The sequence below is a fragment of the Pteropus medius genome, unplaced genomic scaffold (assembly GCF_902729225.1).
Source record: "Pteropus medius unplaced genomic scaffold, Ma_sr-lr_union100, whole genome shotgun sequence".
NCBI classification, from domain to species: Eukaryota; Metazoa; Chordata; class Mammalia; order Chiroptera; family Pteropodidae; genus Pteropus; species Pteropus medius.
In genome coordinates, this window is record NW_024341754.1 from 547194 (window position 1) to 573971 (window position 26778).

The 26778-nt window shown below is 51.3% G+C and overlaps 3 protein-coding genes across 7 annotated transcripts; 2 read left to right on the plus strand and 1 right to left on the minus strand.

Annotated features, from left to right (window-relative positions):
* The first annotated feature begins 779 nt into the window (after window positions 1-779).
* Window positions 780-10948, plus strand: CDH24 (cadherin 24). Of its 5 annotated transcripts, XM_039851635.1 has the most exons (14): window positions 836-934; window positions 2259-2298; window positions 2474-2778; window positions 2972-3266; window positions 3371-3577; window positions 3650-3817; window positions 3989-4176; window positions 4541-4794; window positions 5652-5788; window positions 8196-8317; window positions 8399-8510; window positions 8774-9022; window positions 9556-10561; window positions 10648-10948. In XM_039851635.1, exons 3-13 carry the CDS (start codon window positions 2578-2580, stop codon window positions 10047-10049), a joined length of 2427 nt encoding a protein of 808 aa, XP_039707569.1. In that variant the 5' UTR covers window positions 836-934; window positions 2259-2298; window positions 2474-2577; the 3' UTR covers window positions 10050-10561; window positions 10648-10948. The 5 variants fall into 5 exon arrangements, with proteins under 5 accessions (XP_039707541.1, XP_039707549.1, XP_039707569.1 ...); XM_039851607.1 differs by lacking the exon at window positions 2259-2298 and having other exon boundaries at window positions 780-934; XM_039851615.1 differs by lacking the exon at window positions 2259-2298 and having other exon boundaries at window positions 781-934; window positions 3458-3577.
* Window positions 10920-18212, minus strand: PSMB11 (proteasome subunit beta 11). Its single transcript, XM_039851651.1, has one exon. It carries the CDS (start codon window positions 15495-15497, stop codon window positions 14598-14600), a length of 900 nt encoding a protein of 299 aa, XP_039707585.1. The 5' UTR covers window positions 15498-18212; the 3' UTR covers window positions 10920-14597.
* Window positions 18213-20038: 1826 nt separating this feature from the next.
* PSMB5 (proteasome 20S subunit beta 5) lies at window positions 20039-24882 on the plus strand. Its single transcript, XM_039851703.1, has 3 exons — window positions 20039-20288; window positions 21023-21329; window positions 24376-24882. The coding sequence occupies exons 1-3, from the start codon at window positions 20091-20093 to the stop codon at window positions 24660-24662; spliced, it is 792 nt and encodes a 263-aa protein (XP_039707637.1). The 5' UTR covers window positions 20039-20090; the 3' UTR covers window positions 24663-24882.
* The last annotated feature ends 1896 nt before the right edge of the window (window positions 24883-26778 follow it).

Below are 26778 nucleotides of genomic sequence, written 5' to 3' on the forward strand. Positions count from 1 at the left end.
TGGAGCCAGGCTTCCCACCACCTCCGCCTTCCCTGCCTTGGCTCTGACCACACTACAGCTGCGGGTCTAGAGGGTACAAGGGAAGACCCCCCTGAGGCCGGTTTTGGGTTCCCGGTCCTGTGCCAGAGGCATATGGTCACCTGCTTTTCACCTTCAAGGTGCCTCCCACAACTACCACCAGGGGGCGGCAGCCGCTCGCTTGGTAGGCGCCTATAAATGAGCCTCCCAAAGAGGATCCACTACCCACCACCGTCCCCGCCGGTGTCGTACCTCGGTCCCTAACCTGTTCCCTGTGCCCAGCCCGCAGACTCCCTGGACCCTTCTGCTGGCCTGAAGCGCACCCCAATTGGTCCGCTGCTGTGCCCACGGGCTCCCCAAATGCCGCCGCCTTGCTGTTGGAATCCATACCAGCCCCCAAAGGCCGGTCCGCGATCGGGAACCGGGCCTCCGCAGTAGCTCCTAATTCCACGCCTCGCTCCACGCTCGTCCTTCGCCCCGCTGCAGGGAACCCCGCATGTGAGCCGCTTGGAGCTCCCATGTGCACCGTCCCCGCCAGCTCTGGGGACCTGGCCTGGCGCCGTTGCCTGGACGCCCGAGTGCCTGGGTGGCACTGCGGGCCCGTCCCGGGAGGGGCGGCGCATCTGTATGCGCCCAGCAGCCAGGCAGCACCGCCCCCGCCCCCGCGGAGCGGGCCCGGCAGGCCGGGGAGGGTCAGAGGCTGGGCTCTCCTCTCCCGCGCGGCGCGGAGCCGCCTCGCTCCTCCGCAGGCGGAGCCTCCTTCCCCCGCCCCCTCCGTCTCGCTCCCTTGTTCTCGCCGGGGCCGCTCAGACCTGCAGCGGAGCCGCGGCGCCCGCTCGGATCGGCTCGGGGCTGCGCCCCCGGGACCTGGCGACGGGGGCGCTCCCCGCCGGGCTGGGCCCCTCAGCACTGACAGGTAAGGGCCTGCCCTGGAGCCCAGGGTCGGGGATCCGCGGAGGGGCAGCAGGGGGCTCGCAGCCTGAGGGTGTCTTCAGAGCGGTGCGCTCCGCGGCTGGGAGCCCACTACCGACTCCCTTCTCCCGCGCTCTACCTTTCCCTTCTTCCCTCTCACCTCCCGCCCTCTTTTTCCCATTTTCCTCTCCCTTGATGTCTCTTCGCCCTGCCTTCTCTCTGCCTGTTTGAGGTCTCTGCCCCTTTCCTGTCTCCTCAAACCTCTCTCCCTGTTGCCCTGTCTTTCCTCTCCACTTCCTCAGCCTTTTTCCTCCTCTACCTTTCTCTCCTGTTCTGTTTTTCTCTTTTCCTTTTCCCGCTCTCCTCTTCTTCCCCTGTTCCTTCCTTCCTTCTTCTCTTCCTTTCCTGATCCCGTTTCCCACTCCTCTATCCCTTTCCTTCTCGTCCCGCCTTCCTCTCCGGCTCCCGGCTTCCCTCCGGCTTCCCTCTTCCCTCGGGAGGGAAAGGACTGTCAGGTGTGTCTGCTCTGGGGGAGGAGGGACGCAGCCACAGCTACCTGAGGGGTCCCTACCTAGGAGATAAGGTAGGAGACAGCGGTGGAGAGGGTCCTCTCTCTAGCTCCCTTCCCGCAGTCCCCCCTAGCCCTCTCCCAGAATGGAAGTTCCAGCCTGGTCTGACGCACCCCGCCCACCCTAGCTGAGGCTGCCTGCCCATTGCATAGCAGAAGGCCCTCTGCCCGCTCCCACCCATTCCCCAGCCTGGTACCTATGACTCCTGTCTGCCTTTCAAACACCAGGCTGCCTCTTTTAATCTCTCCCTCTCTCTTGCTGCCATTCTGTCTCTGTCTCTGTCTGCTGGACAGTCCCCTGATTCTTGGTTTCACTCTCAATCACGCTGTGTCTCTAGCCTCTGCGTCTGCCTCTTCTCCCTACCCAGTATGCTGACCCTGCCCCAACTCTGCCCCCCTCTTCTTTTAGCTCTACCCCCCGCAACCCCAACCACCCCCACTCTACCCCACCAGCCTGGTCCTCCTTCAAGGACTCCAGTTAGCAGTGTAGGCTGGGGGCAGGTTCTGGATAGGTGGATGCCTGCAGAGGAGGGACTTTCACAGGCTCTCAAGCCTGTCGTAGGCTGCGCTCCTTATTATCTTGGCCTGACCCTGGAAACCTGAGACCACACCTCCAGGAACCCCAGCCCCTGGGTTGTAAACCTTTCCTGGGTAGCTCCCATCTCCAGCCCCCTGCTGCCCAACCAGGGAGGACAGGGGCCAGATGGGATTCCAAGCCCTCCCAGCATCCCCTCCCCTGTTTTCTTCGTCTGCTTCTCAGAGTTGACTGGCTGGAGATTTATCAGCTTGAAGGGCTGGAGGTGAATACAGGCAGAGCCTGGGTGGAGGGAAGAATCAGACTGTCTGCTCTCTGTCTTCGTCTGGGTTCTGGGCAGTGGGTGTCTGGCTCCTTAGAGGTTGGCTCTTTAGCATCTACTTCTCATGGGGGAGAGGATTAAGGGTTTTCCTGACCCTGAACAGCTACCTGTCCTGCAGGTGTGGATCCATGGGGTAGCCCCAGTGTGTGTGCCCCTCTGCCCCAGCCAGCTCATGCCTCAGCAGCCGGGGTCAGTGAACAGAGCCCAGGCCGGAGGCCAAATATGTGGGGCCTGGTGAGGCTCCTGCTGGCCTGGCTGGGTGGCTGGGGCTGCATGGGGCGCCTGGCAGCTCCAGCCCGGGCCTGGGCAGGGTCTCGGGGAGGCCCAGGACCAGCATTGCTGCGGACCCGAAGGAGCTGGGTGTGGAATCAGTTCTTTGTCATTGAGGAATATGCCGGTCCAGAGCCCGTCCTCATTGGCAAGGTAAGGATCAAGCCCTCCCATGGCTACCCCTGACTCACAAGGCCCTGAGGCCCTACCCTGCAACCTCATTACTTCTGCAATGACCTTGGTCCCTCAGGATTCCCAACACACCACCCTACAGTTCTAGACTTAGGCTCTTTAACCTCTGTCCCTCTGGGTGGAACCCACTGCCATTTTCCCCTGACCCCTACAGCTGCACTCTGATGTGGACCGAGGCGAGGGCCGCACCAAGTACCTGCTGACCGGGGAGGGAGCAGGTACCGTATTTGTGATTGATGAGGCCACAGGCAATATCCATGTCACCAAGAGCCTGGACAGGGAGGAGAAGGCACAGTATGTGCTACTGGCCCAAGCTGTGGACCGGGCCTCCAACCGGCCCCTGGAACCCCCATCAGAGTTCATCATCAAGGTGCAAGACATCAATGACAATCCCCCCATCTTTCCCCTCGGCCCCTACCATGCCACAGTGCCTGAGATGTCCAATGTTGGTGAGTGCTCCAACTCTGAACGTCCCAGATCCCATCTCCTGGTGTGTCCTCTCCTCTCCTTCCTCCATTGCTTGCTGTCCCAGAACCCACCTCCTTTGATTCAGCCCAGCTCAGGTCTGGGTCCTCCTCACCTGATGTTCTACCCAACCTGGCCTTGCCCCTGCTGAGTGGAGTGCCGGGACCCCCCACAGGGACATCGGTGATCCAGGTGACTGCTCATGATGCTGATGACCCCAGCTACGGGAACAGTGCCAAGCTGGTGTACACTGTGCTGGATGGACTGCCTTTCTTCTCTGTAGACCCCCAGACTGGTGAGAGTAGAGCTCAGGAGTGGCGGGGCAGCCATGGGAACAGGCACCCCCTGACCCAGTATCTCTCCCAAGGAGTCGTGCGTACAGCCATACCCAACATGGACCGGGAGACGCAGGAGGAATTCTTGGTGGTGATTCAGGCCAAGGACATGGGCGGCCACATGGGGGGGCTGTCGGGCAGCACTACGGTGACAGTCACCCTCAGCGATGTCAACGACAATCCCCCCAAGTTCCCTCAAAGTAAGGGGCCAGTGCCACCGCCTGAGCTATCTTTTGACCACACCACTGCCCTCTCCCCAGAAGACTTCCGTCCCCACCCCTCCCCAATCCAGACCCTGGGAGAAGGAAGTACTGGGGGAGAGAGGAGGGCTGGAGACCTCTCTAAGAATGTCTTTTCCATGCACCCCCAAGGCCTATATCAGTTCTCTGTGGTGGAGACGGCTGGGCCAGGCACCCTGGTGGGCCGGCTGCGGGCCCAGGACCCAGACCTGGGGGACAACGCCCTCATGGCATACAGCATCCTGGATGGGGAGGGGGCCGAGGTCTTCAGCATCAGCACAGATACCCAGGGTCGAGATGGGCTCCTCACCGTCCGAAAGGTTAGCCTCCTGCCTGCTAAGGCTTTCAGACTCACTCATACCCACCTCCTGTCCCCTGATCTAGAACAGACTCAGGACCCTGGGTTGCAGCTTAGAGATCATGTTCATCCCCTCCTCTTTCAGATGCGGGCCTGGGGCCCAGATAGGGCGAGTGCCTGGCTCAAGACTCTCCATACAGCAAGTCTGTGATGGAGCTGGGGACAGACCTAGAGTTACTCACTATGTCATCTGCCCCCACCTTTAACTACCAAAGCCACTGAGGAGAGCTAAGCACTAGATGTGTGTGAAGGGACTCCTCACTTTCCAGGAGCCTGGGCCTGCCCTGGTTTCTACATGTCAGTCACTGCACCCTCCCTCACCATAGCCCCTGGACTTCGAGACCTGTCGCTCCTACTCCTTCCGTGTGGAGGCCACCAACACACTTATCGACCCAGCCTACCTGCGGCGAGGGCCCTTCAAGGACGTGGCCTCAGTGCGCGTGGCTGTGCAGGATGCCCCAGAGCCACCCGCCTTTACCCAGGCTGCCTATCACCTGGTGGTGCCTGAGAATAAATCTCCCGGAACCCTGGTGGGTCAGGTCTCAGCCACGGACCTGGACTCCCCAGCCAGCCCTATCAGGTGAGCGAGGGTATCTCAGGGCAGGGCCAGGCCTGGGGAAAGGTGCCCAGTGGCAGGCTAGTCCCACAGAAGATGAGCCTCCTTTACTGTAAATCACATTCACCGCCTGGCAGAGGTCTCCCTCCATGGAGGCCTGGGGCCAGGAGAAGGCTGAAGGACCTGGCTAAGCCCTCTGAGACTCCACCAATCCCTCTGGATGGATAATAGTGGCGCCCCCCAGTGGCAGTGCAAGCAGATCTAATTTCATCTGCTGAGTGCAGTTGATCCTTGATGCTTTACCCATTTGGTGACATTTAGTTCTCACAACTGCCCTATGAAGTAGGCATTTTCATCACCAGTCGTTTTAGAGGCTGGCCCCTGAGAGGTTAAGTAGCTTGCCCAAGTCAATAGTCAGTAAGTGGTAGAGCTGGGACTCAAACCTGGACTGTCTCCCTCAAGAAGAACCACTCCACCTCCTAGCCAGCATCCCTATCACAGCATTGAGGGGTGTACTGGTGTCATTCTCATTTTGTCATTGAGGAAACAGAGGTTAAACAATTTGCCCAAGGTCACACAGCTGGTCTGAGGCAGAGCTGGGCTAGAACACAGGTCCCGGGGTCCCCAGAACAGACCCCAGAGTCTGAAAGACAGGCAGTGTCTCTCCCTTTCCACCTCTTTCTGTCCCTCTCCCCCACCTCCAGGAAACCCAGTCCCCCGAGTCTCAAGACTTCCCAGGAGCTCACACCCTCTGCCCAGATGAGCCATGAGGCCCAGCAAGGGGACAGAGGGAGGGAGGGAAAGAAAGAGGAAGGGAGGGGGGAGCAGCAAGCTGTGGCCCTGCCCCCAGATCAGCCCCAGCTCCGTTCCATCCTCTCCAGATACTCCATCCTCCCCCACTCGGATCTGGAGCGCTGCTTCTCTATTGAGCCCGAGGATGGCACCATCCGCACGGCAGTGTCCCTGGACCGAGAGGCCCATGTCTGGCACAACCTCACAGTGCTGGCCACAGAGCTCGGTGAGGTGTCCCCAGACCCCCGGAGACCCAGGAGAAGACAGCAGCCTCCTGACAAAGGGGTTGTCCCTGAGCATGGGGGGTGAGGAAGGGAAGTTACCGCTGTCGAACCTTCACCAGTGAGTGTAGCGAGTCCCTCGCCTGGATCATTACCACCAGGCAGACCTCCTGTTCTAGGCTGGGCTGGACTGGACTGGGCACAGTGGGCCTGCCCGAGCCCAGTTTCACTCTGACTTTTTCCATCCTGAAATTAAACCTAACCCCAAATAGCTCCCAATCCCTGAACCAACCCCAACCTACACCCTGGCAGACCCTGCACTGCCCACTCTGCTTTGGGCTGCAGCCAGGAGCCAGGGAAGGGCTGGGAGCCTCCTCTGGGGGCTTATTAAGGGGGTCCAGCAGTAGCTCCCAGGGGAGCCCTCAAGGTAGGGGAGAATGCCGGCCCTTGTCCTGCCCCTGTTAGTCACCAGTCAGTCACCAGTCACCAGCAACGTGGTTCAGCTGCCTCTGGGCAGCTCTGGCCCATGGAGGCAGGGAGATCCCCTCCCCTCTGTGAATCTGCCCTTATCATCCCTTCTCACACCCCAAGATGTCCTACATTTGCTATGTCCTTTTGATGGGAATTGTCACTGTATGTGTAGACATTTGTACGTGTCATAAGAGCTATATGTATGTGTGGGTGTGCTTATATGCATGTATAATTCATGTGTGTGAAAAATACACATACATACACACACGTATTTGTAAGTATATGTCTATAACCAGATGCGTGTATATAGTTGAGTGTAGCAAATTACAGTTATATAATTTGTGCATATGTGTAATCGGATGTATCATAATAATAGGTAAAAGTAGCTGGTTATATCTATGGTTTTGCATACATGAGTGTTCATGGACAGAAAATAGTAATTTATTACTTATTGTGTGTCAGGCACTGGTCTAAGTACCAAATATGGATTCATTCATTTAATCATCACCACAAGTTTATGAGGGAAGTATGATCAGTTCCCCATTTTACAGTGAGAAAACTCAGGCAAAGAGAAGTTAACTTCCCAAGGTCACACAGAGATGAAGTGGTGGTGGAGCTGACAGACCCAGTCAGGCTGCAGAGTCTGAGCTGTTACCTCCTCCACTGTACTGCTTTCATGTGTTATTGAATTACACGTGTATAGGTTTGCGTTTATGTCCATGCAGCTGTGTGTTACATGGCAGTGCATGTATGTCTGTCCATGAGTGTATATATAGTGTGTGTTGCGGCTGCCTGTGTATATGTTGCCCTGTGTGTGTGTGTGTGTGTGTGTGTGTGTGTGTGTTTCCCTCACTGTCTTCTCACCCTCCTGCCAAATCCTGCTCCCTCCTGGAATCCCAATAACAATTAGCAGGCCTGGCCTTACTGCAGTGAAGGAATGGACCCCAGCTTCATCCTGTCTCTGGGGTATCCCAGACCCTTTAGCCAGGCAGTCCACTCAGTGTCCTCACCAGGCTGCAACCTTCAAGGCCAGCCAGTTCTCCCCGTGCCAGGGGGAGAGACTAAAGGAACCAGAGGCTCAGCCTAGGGGAGGTGAGCGCCAGGGTGGTGGTCAGGCATATACACTTTCCATTCTCTCTTGGGTAGCACTGGCAGTGAGGGCAAAGCTGGGCTGGGGGAGGAGGAAGGAAGGAGGCAGGCAGAGGTAATGGGGGGGAGCCACCTGATGAAGGGATGGGAGAAGAGGAGCCTACATCTGCCTCTGCTGCCCAGGCCAGCCTGGCTCTGCACCCTGTGTATCATGCAGCTCCTCCCTCCCCAAGGTCAACTCTAAGTGATACTCATTGCTGTACCACAGTCTTCTAGACCTCTGATGGGGTGCGCGCACATGTGTGTGTGTGTGTGTGTGTGTGTGTGTGTGTCTGTCTGTCTGTCTGTCTGTCCTCCCACCAATGCTGTGCATGAAAATGTGTTCTCTGAACCTTGGGGGTGGTGATGCTGCATTCACTCTGTATATTAAACATCCACTTCATGTATGTTGCATTTGTTTTAAATGCTGAGTATCCTTTGAATATATGGTATGAATATGTTTGTGTATTTCATGGCTATTGTCTGCATACGACTTGTATACACCTTCTGTCTACCTTTCATTTATGGTGCATGTGCCCTGCATATGGATTATTGTATATGTATATCATGGGTGCTACATTCCTGTTGAATATATATGGTATATTGCACATATATTGTGTACTACATGAATGTTATATGCACTTGGTGTTGTTCCGTTCATTTCACATTGTTTGCTACTTGCCAACTGCATACATATTTCATGTGTTGCATGTACATGCTATGTACTGCATGTGGCATCCATGCCCATGTACCACGTGTGACTCTTGTGTGTGCGTGTCGGGGGGGCTGTATGTGTTCATCTTCTGGCTTCAGACAGCTCCGCACAGGCCTCCCGTGTGCAAGTGGCCATCCAGACCTTGGATGAGAATGACAATGCTCCCCAGTTGGCTGAGCCCTACGACACTTTTGTGTGTGATTCTGCAGCCCCTGGCCAGGTGAGCCACTGAGACGGAGGGGTTGGGACCTCAAGACCTCCAGCTGCCCTCTCCACACAAGGCCTGTCTTCTTCCTCCCAGCTGATTCAGGTCATCCGGGCCCTGGACAGAGATGAAGCTGGCAACAGTAGCCGTGTCTCCCTTCAAGGTCCTGTGGGGCCCGATGCCAACTTCACTGTCCGGGACAACCGAGGTGGGTGGCCTCTTATAAACCATACCTCTGCCTGCCTCCTTCCTTCCTCCTCTACCACCCCCAACCCAGCCTGCCTGACCTGCCTGACCTGCCTGACCTGCCTGACCTGCCTACCTACCTGGGCCCTCCACCTAACAATGTAGATGTGGATTTGCACATTTGTTTATTGCAAACCTTCCCCTTAGGAAGCTGTCTCCATGGGCCAGACTGACTCTACTGGGAAGGTGTCCCAGGAAGTACCCTTAACCTTCCCTCTCTCATAGATGGCTCTGCCAGCCTGCTGCTGCCCTCTCGCCCTGCTCTGCCACGCCAGGCCCCCTACATGGTTCCTATAGAACTGTGGGATTGGGGGCAGCCAGCACTGAGCAGCACTGCCACCGTGACTGTCAGCATGTGCCGCTGCCGGCCTGATGGCTCTGTGGCATCCTGCTGGCCTGAAGCTCAGCTCTCACCCACTGGGCTCAGCACCGGGGCCCTGCTTGCCATCATCACCTGTGTAGGCACCCTGCTTGGTGAGTCAGACCACAGTGGGACATAGATGTGGGTGGGGTCCAGGCCTTCAGGGGTGTAGAAAGGAATCAGGATCCTGGATATAGGGAAATCCATCATAGGGCTCACAGGAGCCCTCATGCCTGGTTTGTTCCACTGCCTGATGCATCCAAGAGAAAAGCTCTGGCCGGTTATCCCTGACCTGCTTATCTGTAATGACAATAAGCCATATAAACTGTTTATTAAGCCCTGACTCTGGGCACATATGGCATTGGGCATAACACTTAGGATATTTCATTTCATCCTTTCAACAGCCCTGCTGTAAATGCTTTCCCTGTTTTCCACATAAGAATCAATCTAAGAGTCAAAGAGGTTGAGAGAAGTTAGGCAACTCCCCATGCTCACACAACAAGTAAGGGATGAAGTCAGGATTCACAGGAGGTTTACCAGATGTCAAACCTAGGGCTTGCCACCCTTAGGCCACACTGCCTCCTCTGTCACCCAACCCTTCTGCCCGGCCCCGCCGGCTCAGCGGCCTGTGTGGCCTCTCCTCCAGCCCTGGTGGTGCTCTTCGTGGCCCTGCGGCGTCAGAAGCAAGAAGCGCTGATGGTGCTGGAGGAGGAGGACGTCCGTGAGAACATCATCACCTACGATGACGAGGGCGGCGGCGAAGAAGACACAGAGGCCTTCGACATCAGCGCCCTGCAGAACCCCGACGGGGCGGCCCGGCCAGCCCCCGGCCCACCCGCTCGCCGCGACGTGCTGCCCCGGGCCCGGGCTCCCCGCCAGCCCCGGCCCCCGGGCCCTGCCGATGTGGCGCAGCTCCTGGCGCTGCGGCTCCGCGAGGCGGACGACGACCCCAGCGTGCCGCCCTACGACTCCGTGCAGGTGTATGGCTACGAGGGCCGCGGCTCCTCTTGTGGCTCCCTCAGCTCCCTGGGCTCTGAGGCCGGCGGCGCCGCTGGCCCTACAGAGCCACTGGACGACTGGGGGCCGCTCTTCCGAACTCTGGCTGAGCTGTACGGGGCCAAGGAGCCCCCGGCCCCCTGAGAGCCAGGCTGTCTTGCCCGGCATGGTGGGGTAGCCCGCACAGGCCCTCTAAATGGGCACCCTGAGGTCCGGGCAGGCGGCAGCAGCCGAGGAACCCCAGGGTCCTCCCTTCCCTGTGTCCCTCCTCCCAGCTCCCACAGAGCAACCCCCTCCTTACCTCCCTCTCCCTGAGTTGCTGTCTCTATCCAGGGATCTCTGTCTCTGTCTGTAACACTCCCTGTCTGGGTCTGGGTTGTGTGGCTCCAACTCTAAATCTCTATGTTCTGTCACTGTGATTCCACTTTTTCCGTGACTCTGTTTTTGTCTCTTGGATTCTAAATCTCTCATACATGCTCTCTCTGTCATCCTTGCCCCAACACACATGCTCTGTGTCTGTCCCCTGCCCACATCTGCCTCCATTCTTTCTGGGTCCCTGTGACTGGCTTTTTGATTTTTTCCGTTGTCAATCCCAAAAGCAAGAGAAACTTCCAGCCACTGCTGCCCACCCTCCTGCAGCGGATGTTCTGCCCCAGGTCAGTGCCCCTAGACTATGTGGGGCACTGGTGGCCCGAAGCCCTTCCCCGCTTACCCCTCTAACTGGGCTCTCCTGTCTTTACAGACCTGCCCGCATGGTTCCATCCATCACTCATGGCCTCATCCTATCTGTACTGGCCTCCAGCAGAGAGAGCGAGCCTGCCAACCTCCCAGGGGAGAGCTCCAGCCCCCCGCGTGGCCGCCTCCCTGGAGCTCTGCCTGTCTGTTGGCATCCCAGCTCTGGGCATTGTCTTGTGTGCTTCCCAGGCCCCAAGGAGAAGGGAAGGGAAGGAAAGCGGGAGGCAGCTGGGGAAGGGGAAAGAGGGAGGAAGGGGAGGGGCCTCCATCTCTAATTTCATAATAAACAAACACTTTATTTTGTAGAACTGAAGCCCTCTTCTGTTTCTACACTCAGGTTTCTGTATGGCACTTCACTGTGCCAAAGGGCGAGAGGAGAACCCTAAGCCTATCCCTTCCGGCTCATTCTTCTTTCCCCATTGGAGACCAGTCCACTTCAAATCCCTCTAGATAGAAGAGGGTTTAGGTTGATTCCATTCAGGGAGCAAGGAGATAATGACTTGTACTCTCCACTCCCATCACCAGCTCCCAAAGTTTCCTGTTCTCAACCTGTCCAAGGAAATTAAGATGTAGGGACTGGCCAGAGGGGAGGGTAGGAAGGAGGAGTAGAGGGTAAGGGCTACAGAGAAAAGAGGAGAGATCAAAGACGAAAAAGGAAGAGAAACTCCAGACTAGGAAAAACTGTGGGGAGTGGGCAGAAGAAGGGGCAAGACAGTCTCTCCTGGGACCAGTGGTGCCCACTGGGAAAAGAGTGGGCCAGGGTGAGACGGCACAGTCACACTGAATCTGGGCCCGCTGCCCCCACCTTTAACTGCCCTAGTCCATTGTCTTATTCTTCCTGGAGCACAGAGGAGAGAGAGGACCAGGGAGGCAGAATCAAACCAACTGGGTAGGAGCTGAGTGGGAGCAGCCAGCATCTCTCAATGTCTACTCCGTGAGCAGAGGAGGAATCCACCCAAGAATCAACGAGCACCCAGGCCTCCTAACTCCAGGAACTGCATGGCTCCTGTAGACATGAGTAGGTGAGTCAGGAAAGGTACTGGTGTCCCTGCCCTCTAAAGATGGGATGCTGGCAATTGGGGAAAACCACTTCAATGCAAAAATGACTTCTCTTATACCTTTCGCGCCTGCTTGGTTAGGGCCACTCCAGTGCTGAAGTTGTCATTTCCTCTGCTGAAGGCTGGAACTGGATCCCTGACTGCCCAAAGGCCTGTGCAAGAGCAGGCTGTCTGTCCCCTGAAGGCCTCAGGAGAAAGGAGACAGCATCCCACCCCAAGCAGGGTGTCAGAGGAACAGGGTCTTCTAATTCAGGGCAGGACGGACAAGAAATCAATCCCTTTGGTCTCACACTGAGGTCTGCATCAAACCTTCAGGAATAAGTGGAGAAAAGGAGGGACTGACTGCGGGCCACTCCTAGGTAGTGACAGGCAAACTAAGTGGGGTGTGCACCTTCGCCTGCTCGTCCAGCCCTCCCTAGCACCCTTCTCCAGTCCTCCCCAACTCATTAAACTTAGAGGGGGGGAAAAAAAGGCATAGGGAAGCAAGGTTGTCAGCAATATCCTTGGGCTTATTTCTGGTCTCAAATACCTCATCATCTGGAAGGAAAGAACCTGTCAAAGGGAGTGAAGAGGAGCAAAAAAGTGAAGAGGAGGGAAAAAAAGGAGGAGAGGTGATGGGAGGAGACACAGGAAGGAGGGCTCCCCTCCTGTTCTTCCCTCTCTGAGTTCCATCCTCCCTCCAAGTTTGTGGGAAGTGGTGGGACACAGAGCATCCCAGGTGACTGGGCTACACTCATATAACAGAAAGCCTTTGGCTGGGCTCAGGTGGCAATCCCAGGCCCCAGACCCCCAATCCTTCCCTCCATTTCTCACTCCTGGGGCCTCAGGATAGGGGTGGGAATATGCAGAAGTACTGAACTGGTGGGGTGAGCCCTGACCCCACCTCCTCTTTACTCTGGAGCATTTTCGCAAAAGAGGTGACAAGGCCTGGCATTCTCCCTGATAAGGAGCCGCTCTCCTTATCCAGCTGTTGCTCCTTCTTTTCTAGTCTGTGTTCTGTCTCTGCACACAGGAACCACACATGCATCAACTGCCACACTCATGAGCACACGCCTATCCCAGATCACTCACTCATACTGGGACACGAGACCCACACACATCTCTGCACCTGGAGATGCACCCTTTTATGCCTGAGTCCATCAAACACTTAAACTCTGGGCAAAAGATGCCCTTCCTACTGTGCTCCTCCAGGACTAGGCTGGCCCAGGGTACCTGATCTCCAGTTATCATTCTCAGAGTCCCACTCCTCTTCCCCTGAGGCTGAGGAGTAGGCAACGGGTGAGGAAGGCTTGCTGTGGAGGCCATGGGCAGATTCTGGACCCTGGTTTGAAGGCTAGTCCTCCTGTACTGGGCACCCTTCTGCAGCCTCTTTTCACCACCACAATTTCCTGCCCTTGGCTGCCACTGCTTTCCTTCCTGGGGCTCTCTGACCTTTCCTCCCTCCTCCTCAGTCACCCCTGAAGGCCAGAGCCTGGAGGTCTCCTCTGTCTGGCCAGCTCCTATCTGGAGGAACCCTTAGTCTGAGGTACAAAGTTGGGGCTCAGGGCTGGGCTGGAGGCTGGGAGGAGTGCCTGGAGGGAGGAAAGGTGTCTATTATCCTTGAGACTGGAAGCTGTAAGAGTGGGATGAGAGAAAGAAGTTTCAGCAGCCTTCCTTTAGGTCCCATCTCGTTTGACTGTGCTTTTTCCTCCGCCTGGGGAGGGAAGGATTGGGGAGGTGTCTGTCCTGGAGCTGTTAGCCTGCATCTCCAAGTCAGGGCTTACAGGCGAGGGGGCCAGGAGGGGCAGGAGGAGATGTGCTAACCTGACAAGTCTCACTGGCATAGCCCCCTCCTTCTTTCCTGTATTCTCCAGAGAGAGCTACAAGAAGGAGAGGCTAGAAAGAAGGCAAAGGGAAAGAGAGGGGGAAAAAAAGAAAGGACGAGGAGAAGTCAGGCAGTGGCAAAGATAGACCCAAAAGAAGAGTACATGGGCAGCTATGAGTGGGCTGTGGCAACGGCTCCAGGCCCTGGCAGGTAGGGCTTATGAGGCTTTGTGGGAGCCGCCTCCCTGGGCTCACTCCTCCACGCCCTGTGGTTTAGTCATTCCGGGACACCAGGCGGGCCTTAACCCAGCTATTTCCCCCACCTCCCTCCCCAGATGCCTGCAGGACTGTCCTCATGGCAGGGAGGAAAGGCAGGGAGAGGACCTGAGAGGAGAAGCTGTGCTGAAGGAGCACTTCTTTGGAGCAGAAGTTCTGGGTCCAAGCCTCACCTCTGCCACTTACCGTGTGACCTTGGGCGAGCTTTCCTCTTCTGTAGTGAGGATAATTTTTACCTCAGAGTTATCATGACAACTGCATTCCGTAAAGGAATAATCATTACAGTCATTAGCATCAAATGCGGTGGGGGTGGGGGGAGATGTTATAGCAGAGGAGTAGAGGAGATGTGAGAAGCCCATCACCACCCACTAGGTGTCTACGCTGCACTGCCCTGCCTCTCCCAGCCTGGGCCCTCTGGGCTACTATTTCCTTCTGGCTACCCCACCTCAGTTAAGACTCTGAAGCTGAGACAAGGACTAGAATGGGGGGAAGAAGAGAGACCAGCGATAGGATGGAAAAAGGCAAACAAGAGGATGACAAGCAAAAAGGGTCTAGCACCTAGCACAGTGTCTGGCAAGCAGCAGGCACATTGTGAGGATCTGCTGAAAGAAGGACTTGGCACCAAGAAGGAGGCTAGAGCAATCTATTGGGCGTCAATAGGAACATGCTGGACAGAGCCATCAATAGCTCTGGGAGGCAGAAAGAGATGGAGTCTTGAAACAAATGATGCCAGCCACCCATAAGGGTTGGAGCCAGAGCCTGTGAGGCTGCTTCCTCCATCTACTCCCTGGGCTGGGCCCCCCTCAAGTCCTGAGGCTTCTCACAGAGTCTCAGTCTCTACAGGGAGCCTGGAGTCTCCTGGTACCAGCCCAAGGGAGAGTTCTCCACCTTCGCCAGCTCTGTGGAGAGTGGCGGGCCTGAGATGGGCCTGGCCGGCCTCCTCCTCCTCTTGCTTCTCCAGCTCCGAGAGCTTCTGCAGCTCAGAGTACAGCACCCAGGCATCATTGCGTGACACGTACTCCCATCCACTCTCTCGCACATGAAAAAGGTCTACAGAACCCCCAGAGTAGCCATCGCGGTGGGTGGCATGGGCCACAGCGCAGCGAGCCAGGGTGTAGGCTTCCTGGGTGGTCATGTCGTAGCGGTAGCCACGGTCTAGCACACCATAGGCATAGGGAGACCCAGAGCCCACCGAGAAGATGTCCCCCTCTAGACGGGTGCCATCGCTGTAGACATAGAAGAGGGCAGGACCGGAGCAGTCCCAGCCACACAAGGCAGTGGCCACACACAGATCCAGTCCCCGGTAGCGAGACATCATGGCTGACAAGAGTTTGGCAGCACCGGCCACACTGGGCAGCTGACCTTCTCTCAGTGCCCGCAGCCTCAGCTCCCGCTGTAGCACCCGGTACCAAGTGGCACAGTCAGCAGAGGTGCCAGAAGTGGTGCCCAAGAGGTGCTGGTGAACAGGGATGATCTTGCATGAGGCTGGACATGCCACGTAGTTGTCACAGGAAGAACGGGTGTCAGCCGCAGCAATGACTCCGTGACGGAAGCGAAAGGCCAGGGTGGTGGTGCCGTGAGCCAGCCTGGGGCCATGGGTCTGCAAGAAGGTTTGAGGGTCACAGCCCCGGGGCACAGCCCAGCCACCAGCCTGAGGCAGGTGAGGTAATAGTTCCAGGGTGCCGGGGGCCTGCCACTTGCATAGATCCTGCAGAGCCATCCCTGGGGCTGAGTGAAGGTTTGAAGGAGCAAGGCAGGGATTTGCAGGCTGGGTCAGGTGAGAGAAGGACGCTAAGGAAAAGCTGATCTGCAGCCAGAACCAGCAAGGAAGGCATGTGATCTGTGGCTTCTCTTCTCCCTAACCCCAAATCAAGCTTGGGGACTGGCTTGAGAAACAGCCCCCTCCTCCTCAGAGACCACTGAGGGGAGACAGGACAAGGCCAGTGGAGTCTACAGCGCTGGGAAGACGCTGCCCCTGACACACCTAAGCGTCACCCAAAGAGTCTCTTGTCTGTCATCCTTCAAGCACCTGGAGTGGGGTAGGAGTTGGGGTAACTGCCAAGGAAAGGAGGCACAGGCAGAGGAATAGAGCTGAATTCATCTTGTTTTTCCTGTCCCTGCCCTGAAAAAGCTCCCGGCCTAGGAGGAGGAATAAAGACAAGTCAGTGCTCTGAAGTAGTCAGAATAGGGTGCTGTGGCCCCATCGAGGCAGTTCTGAATATTGGGCTTTCACCTAAGAGGTATGGGGCCAGAGAACTATGACACTCAGCTCACACTTTTGCCTCATAGTCAAGATGGGGAAAGAGAAATGGACTGAGACAAGGACAAAAGAGAAAAAGCCAGTGAGCCTTGGTGGGGCTGAAGGGTGGCTGGGTACTGAGGGGCCAGGGGGAAGGGAAACTTAAACCTCTCTTTCTCCTCTGCTTTGGGGGTGAATGTAAACCTTCATCTGCATACAAACATGGCATTCCTGACAGTTTTCCGGGAGTATAACTTCTCTGACTTGTGTTATGGTTCTGAGGATATAGCTAAAAGGATCTAATGACCTTCTCTCCTGATTCCCCTTCTACCCAATAGTTCACAATGTCAAGAGACTGGTTTGTACATCCAAGGCAGGAGGAACAACTGGCTTGGACCCTATAATGATGAGTCTAAGTCTTAAACCAACCGGGGCAGTCATGGGGTGGAGTTGGTGGACTCTGACAACTGGCCCTTCAGACAGACAAAGTAGACTGGGACAGAGTAACAACGGCTTCTAGCACCACATGGAGTATATTTTACTAAACGTTGTAGCTCAAAGGGGTGCTGTGGGAATGAGTTTATTTGAAGAAATAGACCCACACACGAAGAAAGAGCATGGCCCCTCCAGACACCGTGATGGTAGGACTGTGGCATCACAGTTACCTGCAGTCTCAGGACTAAGGGCAAGTATAAACATGTCATAAGAAGACTGGAGAAACCAGGAGGTCACGCTAAAGTCTAACCAGTCCTTCAATCTTCCTTTATGTAGGATCACTTGGAAATTTTACTAAAGAGATAAGAAAAGAATGTCTCTTCTTTGTAAAGACTAAATCTTAGACTTTTTATACATGGATGGATTGCCACTTTCTTAGGTCAGGCCATTATCAAATCATATCTGGACGGCTAGCTGAATGGCCTCCTAATTGGCCACCCTCCAGTCTCCTCATCTAATCTTACCATCCATGCTAACAAGTTTTCCTAAGGCATCACTCAAATCCTCTATTTCCTCTACTAAGAAACCTCAAAAGGCTATGAGATCAAATCCACTCCAGGCTGGCATTTAAGGCCCACTATGGTCCAATCCTATGGTCCATCTACCACAATCTCTTTCATACTACCTCCCACTTCCCCTTCATCTATTTGAATTTTATCCTTCAAAGTCTGGCTCTGAAGTAGTCAGAATAGGGTGCTGAAAATTCTGAAAATTCTTCTCAGATATAGGCTGAGAGAGGAGAACCTGTAGGTTTGGGGTGCAATGAGATCTCATTGGTATTTATGGAAATCAAGCCAGATGTTTTTGGCAAAGCCTTCCTGGATCCCCAACCTCATCCCAATCTCTACTGACCTTCTGTCCTACCTATGAACCTATTTCCCCACCCTGACCTTATTAAGATATAATTGACATAATATTGTGTAAGTTTAAGGTGTACAATGTGATGATTTGATACATATATATAGCAAAATGTTTACCTCAATAAGGTTAGTTAATACATCCTTCATCTCACATAATTACCACTTTTATTGTTGTTGTTATGGCAGGTGAGAACATTTAAAAATCCACTCTTAGCAACTTTCAAATATACAATATACTATCATTAACTATAGACATCATACCATGCTGAGATCCCCAGAACTTACTCCTCTTATAACTAGAAGTTTGTACCCTTTGACCAACATTTCCCCATTTCCCTAACCTCTACCCCTGGCAACCACCACTCTATGCTGTTTCTATGAGTTTGGCTTTGTTAGATTCCACATATAAGTGAAATCACATAGTATTTGTCTTTCTCTGACTTAGTTCACTTAGTATAACACCCTCAAGATTCCTCCATGTTGTCAACAAATGGCAAGATTTCATTCTTTTTATGGCTGAATAATATTCCATTAGATATATATACTATTTTCTTTATCCATTCATCCATCGATGGACACTTAGTTGTTTCCATGTCTTAGCTATTGTGAATAGTGAACATTTGGGTGCCGATATCTCTATGAGATAGTTGATTTCATTTCCTTTGGATAAATACCCAAATGTGGGATTGCTGGATCATATGTTCTATTTTTAATTTTTTTAGGAACCTCCACATCATTTTCCATAGTGGCTGTGCCAATTTACATTCCCACCAACAGCAGCACTTATCATTTATACCTCTCCTTTTGAGGTCCCTCTGAGTAGGGAACTAATGTAAGGTAAGCTGGGAACTGATCATGGAAGACCTTGAATGCCTTGCTTAGGAGCTGAACTTTATTATACATTTTAAAGCAGGTAAGCGATAAGATCAAGATGGTGTTATAGGAAAATCTATCTGGTGCTGTGCAGAATGAATTAGAAAGTACAGTTTTGGCCCAGAAAATCAAGAGAATATTCAGTAATTCAGGAGTGAGGAAATAAGTCAAAGGTGGTATCAGCTGCAAAGAAAAGAATGTAGGAAGCATTCTGGAAGAAGAATCAACAGGACTTGGCAATTCGCTGGATGTGGAGGAAAAGAAGGAGAGTTGTCAAAGATGAGCCAGGGCTTCAAGGCTTTGTGACTGGAAGAACATTGTTGTCACACTTTCATGTATTCATCTGGCAAACATTTACTAAGCACACAGTGGGCACGGAGATGAATAGTAGAGAAATACCTGTCTTTAAAAGGTCATAACCCAGTAGGCGATAAATGTACACTTATAACAAGGCAAAATGTGAAATTACTTTAGAAGAGGTACAAATGCTATTAGTGACACAGTAAAAGAATCACAGAGAAGTCAGGAGAACTAGTTGTACTGCAGAGGTGACTGCAAAATAATACCTGCTCGATAAACCTACTCTGCATTTTCCATGCCATCCAAGTGTGAGACACAAATAAAGATCTTCTGCTTCATTACATTCTGATGGTTGGGCTTGGAAAGGGTTACCGAATTTCAGCATTAAAAATACAACACATGCAGAATCTGCTGGGGAAGAGGAGGGGCTGAGTTGGGCATCAGAGGAAAGTGGAATTTAGATATTGATGGATGTTGCTGCTGGAATCCAACAAGGAAGGCCAGACACTGACTTCACAGGCAGCGACATATTATACCCTTGTCCACTTCCTTGCTTATTATGGTTCCCAAAGGGTTGAAAACTGAAGGTGGGTGGAGAGAGGGAGAGACAATGAAATGCAGCACATTTCTGAATAAAGAGCTTGTTTTAGAAAGCTTAAGTTAGAGAACCTCTTGGTACATCTTTATGGAGCCCCAACTCTCCTCCAGGCTCTAAGATGGTAAATGACTATTGACTCAGTTATTTAGGAGATGAACTGAGAATCTAGTTTGTGGATTAACTGGCCCTTTGCTTTTCCTTTTTTATTCTTCTATCTGCTTTTTGGGCTCTTCATTACTTATTAGAATTTCTACCAGAGGGTGGAAGTAAAGAATATTTAATCTTAAAAACCGGTTACTGACCTGGATACGTGGTGATTAACACTATCAAACAACAAGAAGTGTAGCGATTTTATTTCGCTGTGCTTTTACTACAAACTACTGTGGTTTAACTTTTTTAATAGGAAAATGACCTCAGAGTAGATCATCATTGTATCCAGTAATAGAGGGTGCCCTTAAACAAAATGGCAATTTCAGTCGCGTTAATGGAGTGCTGAATCAGTAGCGATCCATGTAAACTGTTGCTTGGACACCGGGCTGGGCAAAGACGACTTGCCGCTAAAGTTTCAGAACCAATTTTCAACCAGTCACGCCCTTTTCAAAGATGGCGGGCCCCACTTCTCTTACCCAATGTGGACGTTTCCGATCGCTTCCCAGGAACTGAAGGTTAATCTAACCCAGTACTACTTCAATGACCAAAGCTAAAATGGCAGCCACATCCCTTTAGAATTTACAGGTAGTGAAGCCACTTTTTATTTTTATTTTTCCCCGATCAATTAAAACGATCTCTTATGTCTGGCTCTTCTTTTTTGGAGGCGTGGTTGCCAGGAGTTAAAATGGCTCCTCCCTGGGATAGATTTAATAGGAAGTGAAGCTGTGACCACAAGGCGTTGCCCGGCCATTCTCTACTTGGCGTTCGCGGAGGCAGTTCCTTTTGCCCATACTAGAGATGGCGCTGGCCAGCGTGTTGGAGCGGCCGCTACCGGTGAACCGACACGGGTTTTACGGACTCGGGGGTCGTGCGGATCTGTTAGACCTCGGTCCAGGTAGCCCCAGTGATGGGCTGAGCCTGGCTGCGCCCAGCTGGGGTGTCCCAGAGGAGCCAAGAATTGAAATACTTCATGGAACCACCACCCTAGCTTTCAAGGTGCGAACCCAGCCACCGAGCTGGGCTTAGTCCCGCGCGCCCGCGCCCTTCCCGGCCTCTCGGCCTCCCCGCCGGACTGGAGCCCACGGTGGTCGGGGCCACGAAGCCTAAGCTTAGGCTCGGGCCTCTCGTCCCGACCCCGGCGGTTTCGCTCTCATTGCCCCAGAAGGCCTCAGTTCTCGCTCTGGCCAGAGATAGCGGGGGGAGCGGTGGGGTTAGGGGCTAAGTGGGAGAAGGAAGCCGAGGCTGCTGGGTTTGATTCCTAGGCGACCCCAAGTTGCTTCTGTCCAGGATAGGACAGGTCGCAGAAGCAATGAACATTGGCAAAGGGAAGGCAGTTGTAACCATTCACCAAAGGTTTTGGAAACTGGGCGGCCCCTCTAGGCGAGAGTAACCAAAACGCTCTGGCAAGAGAGGGAAGCTTGGTGAGAAGGACCTCTGTACTAGAAGCCAGACTATTGAGATTCCTGGCCCAGCTTTGCAATAACTAGCTTTACGATCTCAGGCAAGTCATTTTATCTCATTAATCCTCATCTATAAAATAGAACATCGTTTATACCTGTGTCACAGGACTGATGTGAAGCTCAAGTGACAATATGCGGGCAAATATATTGTGAAGTACAAAACGACGACAGAGAAAGATGTTCTGGGTTTGCATAGATGCAAAAAGAAATATGAAGGAAGTGTTTTTGTGGTCTGATGTGGCCTGCTTGGTGTTTTCCTCTGATTTTCAGTTTCAGCATGGAGTCATTGTTGCAGCAGACTCTCGGGCCACAGCGGGTGCCTACATTGCCTCCCAGACAGTAAAGAAGGTGATAGAGATCAACCCCTACCTGCTGGGCACCATGGCTGGGGGTGCAGCGGATTGCAGCTTCTGGGAGCGGCTATTGGCTCGGCAGTGTCGAATCTATGAGCTTCGAAACAAGGAACGCATCTCTGTAGCAGCTGCATCCAAGCTGCTCGCCAACATGGTATATCAGTATAAAGGCATGGGGCTGTCCATGGGCACCATGATCTGTGGCTGGGATAAGCGAGGCCCTGGTGAGTTAAGCTTCAACCACATGATTCTTGGGCTGACACTACAGAAAGGAGGGGTTGGGTGAACAGATTAAGTGGAACAAAGGGCTTTGGGTCAGTGCTGAGGATTTGTTGGTTAATTTTTCAACCCTTCTTTCTCTTTGTTCAATTCACAGAAGGCACTGTAGTGTAGGAAAGGGCATGGAGTTAGACCAGCTGTGTCATTGACTACCTGTGTGACCTTATGCAGATTGCTTATTTTCTCAGTCTGTTTCATCATCTAACACACATAAAGCATGTTGTGTCTGGCACATAATGTTTTTCCTTCTGTTGTCTCTCCCATAAAATAATAATACCTACCAAGAGTGTATTTGAGAATCAAAGTGCATATTAATAGACATAAAAACTCTAGTTAGTGCTACCCAATAGAAATACAATGTGAGCCACACGTGTGATTTTAAGTTTTGTAATGAATATATTTAAAAAGTAAAAAAAAAAAAAGTGAAATTAATTGTATTCATTTAGTCTAAAATATTGTCATTTTGGCATATAGCATTAACTGCATTTCAGGTGCTCAGTAGCCACATGTGGCTAGTGTCTGTTGGTCCATGAAACTCCGATATATACAAAGTAGCCACTCAAAAGTCAGTCATTTCTCTTCTTTTTTTTTTTCTTTAGGGAGTCTTTGGCCTGGAAGGAGTCTTGATGTTCATCTTATTTCCTTGCTTGATATACTCACCCTAAGTGCTGTTCTATCATCTCTGAAAAGAAATTTTTTAGCCTAATTTCCTTTCCAGTATATATAAAAGTTCGTCAGGAAGTTCAGCCTTGTGTCTGATGTCAGTTTCTCTTCAACCAATTTTGAATGTCCTTTTAGTCAAGCCGGAATATAGCTTGTCACTTTCTTTGTAATTTTCCCCCTTGATGCTTGAAAATAGTTATTCTTTCCGTTTTTTTGTTTGTTTGTTTGTTTTTTGCTTCATTCATTTTTTACTTCATTCATTTACCTGCTTACTAATATCTATTGAACAGCCATAGGATACCCACCACTTTTTCACTTGCTTTGGAGAATATCAGTTCACTGCTCAATAGAGGATAAATGAAGAGATTAAAAAGTAGATGTGAGAGAGGAGCTCAGTTTGTTACTTTGGAAACTGAGACACTTTTCTCTTTGAAAGGTGTTAAAGGACAGTTTCATACACCTTGTGTGGTCCAAAGAAGCATTTTGGAAATGCCGCTTAGAACCTTCAACTATTCGGTTTGTTCGAGGTGATGGAAACAGTGTATGAGAGTACAGAAGCTTGCTTGCCAGAAAAACTCAGGAAGCTAGAGCATAACTTAAATGGTACCTTCTCAAGAAGCCTTCCTGACAACCTGTCCTGTTCAGGATGAGTCAGCCCCTTGCCACAGAAGTCGACTGAAAAAGGATCACAGATTACTTAATTCAAGGCTTAATGAGATTAATACCATTTTTAAAAGAATCAGTAAAACGCTGAAGGAGTTTTGAGGAGGAGGGGATTACTTCTGATGGGAAGAATTGGGGAAGGCTTCATGGATAGGTGGCAGTTATCCAAGATGTGAAAATGAGAGGAAAGAAGCATAATGAACAAAGGAAGGGAAGAAAGAAGCATGAAGTTTTGCGGGGAGTAACCGGAAATCCGCAGTTTAATTGGAACTAAGGGTATATGAAGAATAGTGATCCAGAAAGGTAAACTGGAACCAGATGGTGAGCCAGCTACGCAAGGTAGTGGCAGTGGAACTGAGCAGGATTATGGTAGACATTAGAATCATCTGAACCTGAAAACTGATAAGGGCAGTGGTTCTCAACCTGGCTTGCATTAATCACCCGCAGAACTTAAAGTATAAGCCCTTTGCTTGTTCCCAACACCAGACCAATTGAAAAAAATAGGTGGAGTAAGTCCTAGGCGTCTTTTTAAAAAGCTGCCTTAGATGATTCTGATGTAAAGTGAGAATTGAGAACCACTGAAATAGGAAAAAGATTAGTGAAGGCATTGGCAGAATTTGAATTATGGATTAGTGGGACACAAAATAGATGATTTTGGTAGGTAATGGAGAACCATTGATAGTATTTGAGGACAGGAAGTTTGCATCTGAATTTGGTGACAAAGGCACCCTTTTGCAGAGGTCTAGCAGGCAGCTGGAATTGATAAAAATTTTATTAAAATATGTGTTTAAATTTTCATCAATACCAGAGGTTGGCTAACTTTTCAGAAAGGGCCAAATAGTAAATATTTCATGCTTGCAGGCCATATGGTCTTTGTCTCAATTACTTAACTCCTGTTTTAGCACAAGAGCAGTCATAGACAATATATACACAAGTGGGTGTGTCTGTTCCAATAAAACTTTATTTACAAAAGCAGGTCACTGGCCTGGCCAACCCTTGGTCTATACCGGCGCTGTCCAATAGAAATAAAACGTGAACCATAGGTGTAATTCTAAACTATAGTAGCCACATTTAAAAAGTAGAAAAAGGAAATTAGCTTTAATAGTATATTTTATTTAACCCAGTAGATCCGAATCATTTCATCATGTGGTAGTAGCTTCATTTCAGATGCCTGGTAGTCACATGTGGCTAGTGGCTACCATACTGGACAGTGCAGGTTCTACAATATGATTTAGAACTCTAGGCTTTATTCTCTACTGTGTGATGTGGGTCTTGTGCCCCAAATAGTCTAAACTTTGAGGGTGAGGATTATTTTAAATATTATCTCCCACAGTACCTGAACTTCTGTGCTTGAAACCTAAGTCATTTGACTTATACTTGCTTTTTGATTGTACAGAGAGGACAGACAAGGCAGTTACTACAATGTGAGGTGAGATGGGGTGGTATGTTGTAGAATTCCGGAGTCTTAACATTTAATTTCATTCTTTTAGCTGGGTTTTTTTTTTTTTTTTTTTTAAGTAATTTTATAGAAGTGCTTTTTTTTCTAGTATTTCTGTTGGTCTCCTCTGGGTTCAAGAGTGTTGGAGAACTGTTGCCTTGGAGGATGAATTAGATGTCAAAAGGGGTGGTCATTTGTTTTCTTGCTAACATCATCTCTCTTTCCAGGCCTCTACTATGTGGACAGTGAAGGAAACCGGATCTCTGGGGCCACATTCTCTGTGGGTTCTGGTTCTGTGTATGCATATGGGGTCATGGATCGGGGTTACTCCTATGACCTGGAGGTGGAACAGGCCTATGATCTGGCCCGTCGAGCCATCTACCAAGCCACTTATAGAGATGCCTACTCAGGAGGTGCGGTCAACCTCTACCATGTCCGAGAAGATGGATGGATCCGAGTCTCCAGTGATAATGTTGCTGATCTACATGACAAGTACAGTGAATCTACTCCCTGAAGGAGGGTAGATGTAGCTGCTTGCATTTCTTGGGGTGACTGTTGTTGGTAATATGCATACAGCTCCCCATCCTATAGTGGAGGGGTCCCCAATTGAATTATTTTTTTTTTAAGCTCTGGTGCATTGACCTCTGTGTTACCAGTTAGTTGTTAATGAGCTGCTGCAGAGGTGATGATTTGTTTTACTTTCTTGGATGTTAACATTACACTACTCAACCTGACCTCAACCTGTGTTGTGTCTTTTGTCCACACTGTCCCTCCTCCAGGCACTTTACAGTCAAATAAGCTAGGACAGTGGGAGGGAAGTGGCTATAATTACAGGAAACTGTGGTGTGAAGATATTGTCTAGTGAATACATTAACGTCCTCACTCATGAAGCTAATAACAAAGGAGAAGGAGAGAGAGACAGGAGGAGGGAGAGACTTCCCGATTTCGTTTGCAAAGAGATGAAAAGTTGATGAGGTGGAAAGATGCACAGGGCTGTATGAGGCAGAGCTGCAGAGGAAAAAGCTCTCACCCTGTGGTGGGGGAGGGAAGGCTGATGCTACATGCAGAGCAAAAAGGTGAAGAAGGTAAATTTTGAATCAAACCAATTGGGAAGGGAAGGCTTGGACCCTGGGAAAAGGGAGGATAAAAAGGTGAGTGTGAGAGCATTAGTGACCACAAGCTTGGTGTCCCTCCAGTGTGTTTATGTTCAGCACAGAGAGGAATGATGGTGGGCTTATGTCCTCCTGGGCAGGAAGAAGCACAAAATCGTCACTGGAATGTGTGGGTGGGGAAAAGGCCCTGCTGAGAGCAGAGCGATGGCTGATTTATCACACCCAGCACTGAAGGGGTTCCCAAGCTATGGTGGCAGCAGATGGCAAGGCCTTCTGTTAAAGAGAAGACATCGACATAGGGGACTTAGAGGAGGTCGATGGGAGAAACCTTTAAAAAATGGGAGAGGAGGGCATAAACAATGCTGCTTTGTATTTAGTTAGCAAGAAGGAAGAAAGTGGTTTGTGAGGGTGACAACCCAGTGTCATGTTTTGAGGCTGAGGGGTTGGGAGGGGTCGTTCATAGAAATAGGGAGTAAGGCCTCTTCTCCCCCATGTTGTGGCTACCAGCCTTTTTTGTACCCTCCCTTCCCCCTCAGCCTGTGCACTTGCCTTATTGATTGATGAGGACTGTCGGCCAGGAACTGATCGAGGTTTGTTAATTGCATTTGTCAAATGCAGGGAAATTGGGAATTAGTAAATTTGGAAGAAGGAGTTTGGAAAACAAATGACACTCAAGCCTAAGGAGATTCATTTTGCTGAATAGTGCCTCAGGAGCCCCTGGAGTCAGAGATCTGCTAGAATGGACCTGGCCCTACTCTCAGGGAAGCAGGAAGGAGCCGTCGGCCGTGGTGAGCTGTGTGAGGGGCACAGATACAGCCATCCTCTCACTTAAGACATTGGTTTGCAGATCATTTTAAAAATTAGAATTTTTTTTTTTTTTTTTTTTAATGAACTCATGAGAAATCCCAACAACTTAAATCAAATCAGGTTAAAATAGAGTTGGAGGGTCCTGAGCTTCAACCATTGAGCTTCCCCCTCCCTGGAGCCACTTCTCAAAACACTCCTTTCCCTACCCCCGCACCTATACACACACATAATTCCTGGCACTTCTAGGAACCCCAAGGAACACAACCTGAAAATAACTGCTCTGAGAAAGAGCCTTGAGGGTGGAAAGAGTACTGAAGATCAGAATTCTTTTACATGACCGCAGAGAGCATAAGACTCCCTAGGCTCTTAGGCCATGAAAGAAAATTCAGTCTGGCAGGAAGAGATGGTCTTGAAGCAAAGCCGCCCTTTCTCTGTTTCTGTCTCATGCCTGGCTTTGGCAGTGGTGTGGCTGTTTAATGTAAACACCTATTCTACACTGGTCGAGTCTTTAAGTTCAGGCAAGGAAATTCATAACCAACAGTCCCATGTTCTGTTCTGGCATATCCCTGTTTCCCCTCCCGGATCTTGGATGAAAGCAGGACTCAGAATAGAAGAGATCAGTTTGTGGTAGGTTTTCTGGAAAAGTAGAGCAGAGGTAGAGGAAAACTGCAGGTCTCTAGGCCAGTGCTAGGCTTTGCAGTTGTATGTCTC

Excerpts from the sequence above, each read along its gene's own strand:
- CDH24 (XM_039851607.1), top strand. The coding sequence starts at position 2,578 with ATGTGGGGCCTGGTGAGGCTCCTGCTGGCCTGGCTGGGTGGCTGGGGC. Across the intron at positions 3,267-3,370 it reads GCCTGAGATGTCCAATGTTG|CCCAGCTCAGGTCTGGGTCC; the intron begins GTGAGTGCTCCA and ends CCTTTGATTCAG. Across the intron at positions 4,177-4,540 it reads GGCTCCTCACCGTCCGAAAG|CCCCTGGACTTCGAGACCTG; the intron begins GTTAGCCTCCTG and ends CCCTCACCATAG.
- PSMB11 (XM_039851651.1), bottom strand. The coding sequence starts at position 15,497 with ATGGCTCTGCAGGATCTATGCAAGTGGCAGGCCCCCGGCACCCTGGAA.
- PSMB5 (XM_039851703.1), top strand. The coding sequence starts at position 20,091 with ATGGCGCTGGCCAGCGTGTTGGAGCGGCCGCTACCGGTGAACCGACAC. Across the intron at positions 20,289-21,022 it reads CCACCACCCTAGCTTTCAAG|TTTCAGCATGGAGTCATTGT; the intron begins GTGCGAACCCAG and ends TCTGATTTTCAG. Across the intron at positions 21,330-24,375 it reads CTGGGATAAGCGAGGCCCTG|GCCTCTACTATGTGGACAGT; the intron begins GTGAGTTAAGCT and ends CTCTCTTTCCAG.